Below are 10525 nucleotides of genomic sequence, written 5' to 3' on the forward strand. Positions count from 1 at the left end.
CAATTTCTCTCTGTTTGCATCATTGAATCAATTTTTCCTTTTTATCCTTGTAAAGCTGGTTTGAAATTGTGTAATGTTAAATTGCTATGTAAATAAATGTGACTTGACTTCACATGTATCAAAAGTGTGATTGTTCAACCAAGTATTGAGTAAAGAGTAATGAACAAACTTATTTGCCCAAATTTAACAAATAAAATAGTGGGCATGTTTTTGTGACATATCGGGACACAACTCTGTATAATGACATGGGTATGACACAGGTATTGCAGGGAGAGGGTGACTTATGAGGAGATAACCCATGTCCCCATTTTTAAAAACGCTTATAAATAATACAGATTTTTTTTTTTTTTTTTTTTTCTTTGAGAAAGTTGCACAAAGTTTCCTGTGAGGGTTAGGGTTAGATGTAGGGTTGGTGTAGTGCGATAGAATACACAGTTATACAGTATAAAAACCATTACACCTATGGGATGTCCCCACTTTTCACAAAAACGGACAAGAGCGTGCGTGCGTGTGTGTGTGTATATATATATATATATATATAGATAGATAGATAGATAGATAGATAGATAGATAGATAGATAGATAGGGTTTTTACAGTTAACTAAAACCATAACCATAAAATGCAGTTTGTCACTTTAAAGTGAAATAAACCTTAACTGAAATATAAAAATATAAAATCCTTAAACTTATTTTAATTTCAGCTCGTTGCCAAGACATTTCTCATTTTTATTTTTTACACGATGTACTAAAATAACATGAAAATAAACTAAACAAAAATAAAATAAAAATAAAAACCGAAAATATATTAAGAAAAATATACCTAAATATAAATATAATAAAGAGTAAAAAATGGCGAATTAAAGACGAATTAAATATCATATTAGCCTATATAATATAAATATGTATAATTTATTGATCCTTACTAGAAGTTTATATTTTCATACGCTCTTTTTATGATAATTAACCATTTCGTATGCAAATTAGACGATGGCGTCAACTAAAATCAGTTCTTCCCCATTTACTTTTCTTGAACAAAACCGAAAAGAAATCGCAGGTTAAGACAGAAGAGCGCGAGCAATCCAATGACCGTCAGCGGTGCGCGTGTCGTCAGACGTCCTGTAATCTGCTTTGATTTTAGAGCCGCTTACTCCATAGGCTACTGCTGCTGGATTAATGATAACAGTGATGAAGAGCTTCAGCGGATTACGAGCCGCTTTTCACATATTCACAAGAGACCTCCATCATCATCACTGTGTGGGAATAATAGGTGCACCTTTTTCTAAAGGACAGGTGAGATATAAACTCCCTAAGAAACGTCCTATTCTCATTTGAAATACTGAATACAAATATTTAAAAAAGAATATGTTTGTATATAAATCCATACATGGTGCAGTATGGTAGTGGTCCAGTGCTCATGTTATTGACTGTCACTGCAGCAGAGAGATGGTGTGCAGAGAGGAGCAGACCTCATTCGAGCTGCTGGATTGGTGCAGAAACTTAAAGGGCAAGGTACCACTGCTACACCTCCTGATATTTACACCGCTTTTATCAGTGTTTGAGTACAGTATATTCCTTCTAAACTACACTTTATTTTAATTAATCTGGGTCACTGTGTAGTTATAAATTTAAGTACAGAATAAAATATTTATTAATGTTAGGTTAGGTTTATAATTAGGATCTGGTTTAGGGTTGCATATAATTATGTATTATTTCTTGCTATTACTGTAGTAGGTATGTGTAACAAAGACATTGTAAAATAAAGTGTTACTTCATTTATAAAATGGGGTATGGGATGTTTGCATTTTAAAAAGTCGAAATGTAATTAAATGCCTTTTAAAATTGATAAAAAAAAAAAAGTTAAATTGTGACTATGGTTATAGCATGTAAAAAAATATAGACTGTGCTGTATATAAATTCATTTAAACTTTAACCTAAATCTTGACGTAAGAATGGTAATGTGTTATTTGTCAACTAGTCATTATACAATACCTCCAATGGCTGAGGTTTATTTTCAGGTCAGGTGTTGCGCAATCATTACTTATCATTGCCACTTTCGTAAAAAAGTGTCTAGATCTGATCTGATCTGTCTGTTGTTTCACAAATGTTTTATAGAGTAACTTTAAACAAACGGCTAGAGGCACTGATGCCATGCAAGGACCAGTGCTGCCATGTGCGGTTTTTATTTATTTACCAACTGACGTTGCACTAGTCCCCTTATTTTTTGGATCGAGTTCTGTTACTGAATAAGAGTCGAGCGTGTATTTGCACATTTGAACTCAAACAAACCCAGTAATGTTTAAAAACGTGAGCTGTTGGTAGAAGAGAGAACTCTGCAGGTCTGAAAGCTAAACCTGGGACAGACTGTCTAAAATGAGTGACTTATTTAAATATTAATTCCAAGATTTTTACACATTTGAAGGATGCTTTCAACAGTATTCATTTAGTAACAATATAGCACACTTCTGAAACTTCCTTAAGTGAATGTTCAGTCTCCAGCCTTATAGTTACCAGTTTACCTTTGAAATAATATAATTTTTTCTTCTTCACTCAGAGATAATGAATAAAGAAGTGAGATAGAAACACTTTTGCAAACTTTGTGCCCTACTTTTCCAGTTCAGAAGAAATGGATGAAATTAATAATAATAATAATAATAATAATAATAACCTTACTCTAATTATATCATCTGTGTTATTGTAATATGATATTTCATTTTCTTTATATTTTTGGTGTAATAATGCTTAGGCAATATTGTATGTGCACACAACACACAATCATGCCAATAAGTTATTATATTAAAAAGGGAATGGAAACATAATTGGTGACTCAAACCTGACACTGTGCATCAAAACAATATGTTTTCAGTGAATGACTTGACAGCTGAATCTGGTTTTTCAGGATTCTTTGACGAATAGAACGATCCAAAGATCAGCATTTATCTGAAATAAACAGCTTTTGTAACATTATTACACACTATACCGTTTAAAATTTGGAGTCAGTGTGTGTGTGCATATATAAAGGGATGATGAAGACATTTATAATGTTACAAAAGATTTCTGTTTCAGATAAATGCTGCTCTTCCGAACTTTCTTTTCATCAAAATAACCTGAAAACAATCTACTCAGCTGTTTTCAACCTAATGACAGTAAATGTTTTTTTTGAGCAGCTTATCAGAATATTAGAATGATTTCTGAAGGATCATGGGACTGTATGCCAGTCCAATGATGCCAAAAATCAGATAAAAAATCTAGATGGATGGATGGATAGATAGATAGGCCAGTACACTTTTCCTTTTGTGTGTTAAAGCTACAAAATCAAATCAGTTACATGTAAATGATAATAGAAAGCCCTTTGTCCCTCACCAGGTTGTGTAGTGAAGGATTATGGGAATCTGACTTTTGAGGACATCCCCAATGATGAGCCAGTTGGCAGACTGAAGACTCCGAGAGCAGTCGGCCGTGCCAATGAGCTGCTCGCAGGAGCTGTGCAGAAGATCAAGAGCGATGGCAACACTTGTGTGATGCTGGGAGGAGACCACAGGTCATTGTGTGCTTCCAGTTCTGCTCAGTTTAATGTTCGAGCCTATTCTCAGCAAATGTTTGCTGTTTTTTACAGCTTGGCGATTGGTTCGATCTCTGGTCATGCTGCCTCAAGACATGAGCTGAGTGTTTTATGGGTGGATGCACACGCAGATATCAACACACCTTTAACCACACCAACTGGAAACATTCACGGACAACCGCTGTCGTACCTCATCCATGAACTGCACTCAAAGGTGAACGATGGTCTTTAATCATTTCAGCACCTTTGTTAAAGTTTGTGTAATATGTTACACAGTCATTGTGTTACTGTCAGTCTAATCACAGAAAACCTTAAGAGATGTTCGACTTTAACTTCCTGACCATGGCTGACGTGCATTTGTCAGTATCTTTGTCTTTAGCTCACTCATAACTAATAAACATTAACAGCTACCTTAGTGGATAGTTCATAGAAAATTTGATAAAACTCTCAGAAAAACATGTTTATGTCCTTTTTTAGAAAACCATTAGGACTGTTTTGTATTGTGACATTACTGGTGTGCACAAATAACACAAAAAATATTTCTCCTGAAACTCCCATTGACATTAAGTGACATTAGCAGTAATTGCAGTAATTCATGATTCTCATTTTTATTCTAGTGAAGTATATATACAGTATTGTTCAAAATAATAGCAGTACAATGTGACTAACCAGAATAATCAAGGTTTTTCGTATATTTTTTTATTGCTACGTGGCAAACAAGTTACCAGTAGGTTCAGTAGATTCTCAGAAAACAAATGAGACCCAGCATTCATGATATGCACGCTCTTAAGGCTGTGCAATTGGGCAATTAGTTGAATTAGTTGAAAGGGGTGTGTTCAAAAAAATAGCAGTGTGGCATTCAATCACTGAGGTCATCAATTTTGTGAAGAAACAGGTGTGAATCAGGTGGCCCCTATTTAAGGATGAAGCCAACACTTGTTGAACATGCATTTGAAAGCTGAGGAAAATGGGTCGTTCAAGACATTGTTCAGAAGAACAGCGTACTTTGATTAAAAAGTTGATTAGAGAGGGGAAAACCTATAAAGAGGTGCAAAAAATGATAGGCTGTTCAGCTAAAATGATCTCCAATGCCTTAAAATGGAGAGCAAAACCAGAGAGACGTGGAAGAAAACGGAAGACAACCATCAAAATGGATAGAAGAATAACCAGAATGGCAAAGGCTCAGCCAATGATCACCTCCAGGATGATCAAAGACAGTCTGGAGTTACCTGTAAGTACTGTGACAGTTAGAAGACGTCTGTGTGAAGCTAATCTATTTTCAAGAATCCCCCGCAAAGTCCCTCTGTTAAAAAAAAGGCATGTGCAGAAGAGGTTACAATTTGCCAAAGAACACATCAACTGGCCTAAAGAGAAATGGAGGAACATTTTGTGGACTGATGAGAGTAAAATTGTTCTTTTTGGGTCCAAGGGCCACAGGCAGTTTGTGAGACGACCCCCAAACTCTGAATTCAAGCCACAGTACACAGTGAAGACAGTGAAGCATGGAGGTGCAAGCATCATGATATGGGCATGTTTCTCCTACTATGGTGTTGGGCCTATTTATCGCATACCAGGGATCATGGATCAGTTTGCATATGTTAAAATACTTGAAGAGGTCATGTTGCCCTATGCTGAAGAGGACATGCCCTTGAAATGGTTGTTTCAACAAGACAATGACCCAAAACACACTAGTAAACGGGCAAAGTCTTGGTTCCAAACCAACAAAATTAATGTTATGGAGTGGCCAGCCCAATCTCCAGACCTTAATCCAATTGAGAACTTGTGGGGTGATATCAAAAATGCTGTTTCTGAAGCAAAACCAAGAAATGTGAATGAATTGTGGAATGTTGTTAAAGAATCATGGAGTGGAATAACAGCTGAGAGGTGCCACAAGTTGGTTGACTCCATGCCACACAGATGTCAAGCAGTTTTAAAAAACTGTGGTCATACAACTAAATATTAGTTTAGTGATTCACAGGATTGCTAAATCCCAGAAAAAAAAAATTTTGTACAAAATAATTTTGAGTTTGTACAGTCAAAGGTAGACACTGCTATTTTTTTGAACACACCCCTTTCAACTAATTCAACTAATTGCCCAATTGCACAGCCTTAAGAGCGTGCATATCATGAATGCTGGGTCTTGTTTGTTTTCTGACAATCTACTGAACCTACTGGTAACTTGTTTGCCACGTAGCAATAAAAAATATACTAAAAACCTTGATTATTCTGGTTAGTCACATTGTACTGCTATTATTTTGAACAATACTGTACATACATACATATGCATGTTTGCTATATATACACAGTACATTTATATTTAGACACTTAGCAGACATTTTTATCTGTATAGCATGTGTGTAAGACTTAAATTAATTATAATACAACCAAATAATACAAGATCATGCCAAATCATCAACAATCAAATCCAGCTAACTGAGTTAGCGACGTACGAAGAACGGGCCCCTGGTCAGGAGCAGGCTAACTGAATAAAAAGAATAAATAATAGAAATCAGACTCAATCAATTTTAACTGATGTTTTTATTTTTGGACTAAGAATAAAGTCAATTAATTGCATGTGAGACAGTGGTAATATTGATGCGTTCCTATTGGTCAGTGTTAGAGGAGCTCAGCTTAAGTTGCCACAGTGTCTGAGTCTGAGCTATTGTAATTTTGCTTTCAGAAACCAAATCAAGTGGCAATAAGTCAGACTAACTGAAATAAGCCTGGCTTATTTGCTAAACCTGTTTTATGAAACAGCCCCCTGGTCATTTCAGTAGCAGAGGGGGTTGTTAATCAGTTTTAGCTTCTTTGGTGTTAATGAAATTAACAACAGGTGCACTAGATGGGCAACAAAGAGACAACACTCAAAACTAAAATACTAAAAAGAATGGTTTTACAGGTGGAGGCCACTGACAGTTTTCCCCACTCCCCCCTACTCTATTCTGACTGTTTTTCACTAGTTTTGCATTTGGCTAGCTAGGGTCAGTGTCACTACTGGTAGCATGAGGTGATACCTGGACCATACAGAATGACCTCCAGCAGGCAACTGGTGTGAATGTCTCTGACCAATCAGAAACAGACTTCATGAGGGTGGTCTGAGGGCCAGACGTCCTCTAGTGAGCTCTGTGCTCACTGCCCAGCACCGTGGAGCTCGATTGGTATTTGGCACTGAACACCAGAATTGGCAGGTCTGCCACTGGCACCCTGTGCTTTTTACAGAAGACAGCAGGTTAACACATGAGCACATGTGACAGACATGAAAGAGTCTGGAGAGGCCTTGGAGAATGTTACGCTGCCTGTAACATCGTTCAGGATGACTGGTTTGTTGGTGGGTCAGTGATTGTCTGGGGAGTCATATCTATGGAGGGACACACAGACCTCTACAGGCTAGACAATGGCACCCTGACTGCCATTAAGTATCGGGATGAAATCACTGGACCCATTGTCAGATCTGGTGCTGGTGCAGTGGGTCCTGGGTTCCTCCTGGTGCATGACAATGCCCGACCTTGTGTAGCCAGAGTATGCAGGCAGATCCTGGAGGATGAAGGAATTGATACCATTGAACGGCCCCGCCGTTGTCAGACATACATACAAGCACAAGGGTACCATTATGGGTTGCTGCAATGAAAATTCAGCTAAATGGATTACCATGCTACATCATTTTTACACTTTGATTTTCAGGGTGTTTTTGAATTCAGCAATCTGTAGGTTGGTCATTTTCATTTCCATCAAACGATGTGGCATCATTTAGTTCCAAACACATTAACCAGTCCATATCAGTATAGATATCCAGCATGATATTTTTCCCCATTGAGATCTGAGGTGTTTTCAAAGTGTTTCTTAATTTTTTTTTTTTTATTCCTGTTTGAGATTTAAGTGAAATACTACTATTAATAGGGTCCACTCCTTTAGGTTTATTTGAGATGACATTTATGATTTAAAACATTGAAAATTTTGTAATCTTTCTTAGATTCCCATAATTCCAAATTTCTCATGGATAAAGCCTTGTGTCGCAGCTAAGGACATTGTCTACATTGGACTCAGAGATGTGGACCCAGAAGAACAGTAAGTCTATAGATTCTACAAAATAATTCATGCATCATATCACCATTTCATGATTCGTTATGAAGTCCAAATCTCACTTGCATCATCAGTTATATCCTGAAGCACCTTGGAATCAAAACGTTCTCCATGACAGAGGTTGATCGGCTTGGAATAGCAAAAGTAATGGAGCAGACGTGTGATCACATGTTTTCAAAGTAAGTGTGTGACTTATTTTCTAATTTTCATAAGAGTCCATATGTATTGAAGCTTTGCTACTCTTTCTGTATCAGGGTGAAAAAACCCATCCACCTCAGTTTTGACATTGATGCACTGGACCCATCGGTCTCACCTGCAACAGGCACACCTGCAGCGGGAGGACTGACCTACAGAGAGGGCATTTACATCACTGAACACATCTGTCAGACAGGTGAGAACCTGAGGATATCTCGATCTCTAAATTGTAAGAGATTTCTAAAACTTCCAAGCCAACAAACTGGCAGCAATCTGGCTTTTCTGAAATGATAAACAAAAATCCAAGCACACTTGTCTGATGAACAAATGATTTAGCTCCCCCTTGTGTCAGTTTCAAAACAACAGCCCAGTCAATGAATAAATTCATAACATTCTACGTTTTAAAACACACGATTTCACCCAATCTCATATTAATCTTGAGTACCCACAGAGTAGTACTGCATCCTTTATATCTCAAAAAAGTTTTTTTTTTGTCATATTTATAAAATAAAGATAAAAAAATAAAGCTTTATGATTCTCTCTGAAAAAAGCTCCTGGAGGCATGGTGTGGGCGGAGCTAAAGAGTACCAAGCACTTGAGCACCGATTGCCAACAAAACACAGAAATTTGATGCAGTTTCACTTTCCGTCTGCAGTTCTGAATCATGACCGGATCTTTTATAGCTGGGACCACTCCATCTTTTAAGTATCAAATGATGTGTAGATCCAACGCCGAACTGGGCCTTGTTTATAAAAACGTTTGTCAACAAACACACTTGCGAAACTCCATTGCTGCTCCTGAAAACAAACTGCATCCGCTGTTTACATAATGCTTTGTTCTTAGGGAAGCTGAACTAGGTTATCTTTCCCTTACAACCAAAAACACATCTTTTTAGAGACATTCTTCCCGAGTGAGCCCCGTGCAGTGCTGCTGAATGAAGTGCAATGATGGGCACGCTCTTGCTCTCGTTCTGGTCGAGGAGAAATGCCCATTTAAGGAGTTCCACCCTTCATGATGTCAATGTAGAGCCACAATTGAAAAAAACTTTCCGAAACTTGTAAGAAAACCGCACGTGTGTATTTTGCACATAAATTCTCTGTTATAAATCCAAAATCATTTTTTCTTTTATGTTTTCTTTTTTTACTTTGGCCAAGTTAAGCATGAGCATCCAACTCTTTAACAGTGTAAAATCTGAATGCATGAAACAGCATTGAAACCCCCCAACATTTTTCTGCTTAGCTATTGCTAAATGAGCAATTTCATTAACATTCTTGATCTTTCTTTGGCATGTTGAGATGAATGTATGTTTTTGATTTCCCTCCAGGTCTTCTCTCTGCTGTAGACATGGTGGAAGTGAACCCAAAGCAGGGTAAAACAGAGGAGGAAATTAAATCAACAGTAAACGCTGCAGTGGATCTGTTACTGGGCTGCTTCGGACGGGTCCGCGAGGGGTCTCATGAGCCTGATTACCAAATTCCAAATCCATAAATCACAGGCTTTATTTGTTTTTATTTTTATTTTTACTTATTGGCATCATTATTTAGGCCATCTTGCCATTTAAATTGAATTTAAAATGGTAATTTCCATTTATTTTATTCCTGTATAAGTGAATTCCAAAGATATATGCAAATTATACCACAGTATATATATATATGCAGAATTTAAAAAGCTGTATCTGAATATGATTGTTGTTGTTTTTTCAAAGGCAACATAATTTTAACAAAAAAAAAAACATTGTTGCCAGGTTAACCATGTTTAATGCAAGAAATAAAATAATTTTATTGAAAAATATTTTGCTAGTTATGTGTGACATTATAATAAACAGTTACTTTTCTATTATATTGAAAATTGTGTCTCTGACACTCTCGGAGTCACTTGATACCTCCTCAGCTGTCAATCAATCAATGCACTAAAACAAGAGTTTTATATTTTGTTGATTATGTATTGCTTATGTATTAAAAAAAAAAAATTATTGGATAAGCCCCGTCATATGTTCATAACCAAGACTAGCACAGAACATCTTTGGATGGTCTGATATCAACATGTAGTAACACGGTTCAGTTAATGTAGGAACCTGACTAACAATGAGCAGTGTTGGAAAGTGTAATAGGTTACAGATTACAATATACCATATTTAAGATGTAACATTTGTGCAACTATTTCATTTACTTTATTAAAGTAATTAACTGATTACATATGATTACTTTTCTAAATTTCTAACAAATGTTTTCATTTGTTAATCACTGAAACATTTAAAGCAGGCAGGGCTAACCTTAGTACTCAACACTTATTACTGTCAGACTTTCAAAATCCTACTTCATTTGAAATTAACATACTAATAATTTAATTGTAAAGCACAGCCACCACCAAAAAGAATAATAATAACAATAATAATTCTGCGATTAATACAGATTCCAAATCATAACAAGAAACCATTTAATAGCTATATTATTTGAATCAATGTTTTGCATAGCTATGACAGGAAACACTGGCATCTAACAATGGCCTTAAAAAAAATATATTGTAAAATAAAGTGTATACATAAACCGAAAACCAATAAACCGAGAAGAGGAGTGGTTACATCACCAAGAAGCTTCAAGAAACCTACCTGAAAAATTATGACCTGGTGAAAATACTAGTGTTCTAATCATTTTGACTAAAAATGTTAAATAATAAAGGAGAAGGGCAATA

At 36.3% G+C, this 10525-nt stretch overlaps 1 protein-coding gene across 1 annotated transcript; it reads left to right on the plus strand.

Annotated features, from left to right (window-relative positions):
• Positions 1 to 1038: 1038 nt before the first annotated feature.
• Positions 1039 to 9625, plus strand: LOC113111891 (arginase-1). Its single transcript, XM_026277075.1, has 8 exons — positions 1039 to 1290; positions 1437 to 1509; positions 3364 to 3538; positions 3614 to 3773; positions 7530 to 7624; positions 7714 to 7818; positions 7894 to 8030; positions 9159 to 9625. Exons 1-8 carry the CDS (start codon positions 1174 to 1176, stop codon positions 9320 to 9322), a joined length of 1026 nt encoding a protein of 341 aa, XP_026132860.1. The 5' UTR covers positions 1039 to 1173; the 3' UTR covers positions 9323 to 9625.
• Positions 9626 to 10525: the final 900 nt, after the last annotated feature.

The sequence above is a fragment of the Carassius auratus genome, chromosome 12, assembly GCF_003368295.1.
Source record: "Carassius auratus strain Wakin chromosome 12, ASM336829v1, whole genome shotgun sequence".
Taxonomy (NCBI): domain Eukaryota; kingdom Metazoa; phylum Chordata; class Actinopteri; order Cypriniformes; family Cyprinidae; genus Carassius; species Carassius auratus.

What these genes read in the sequence shown, in the direction of transcription:
- LOC113111891 (XM_026277075.1), top strand. Translation starts at nt 1,174, where the DNA reads ATGATAACAGTGATGAAGAGCTTCAGCGGATTACGAGCCGCTTTTCAC. An exon ending in CACCTTTTTCTAAAGGACAG is followed by an intron (nt 1,291 to 1,436) that starts GTGAGATATAAA and finishes CTGTCACTGCAG; the next exon opens with CAGAGAGATGGTGTGCAGAG. An exon ending in GCAGAAACTTAAAGGGCAAG is followed by an intron (nt 1,510 to 3,363) that starts GTACCACTGCTA and finishes GTCCCTCACCAG; the next exon opens with GTTGTGTAGTGAAGGATTAT.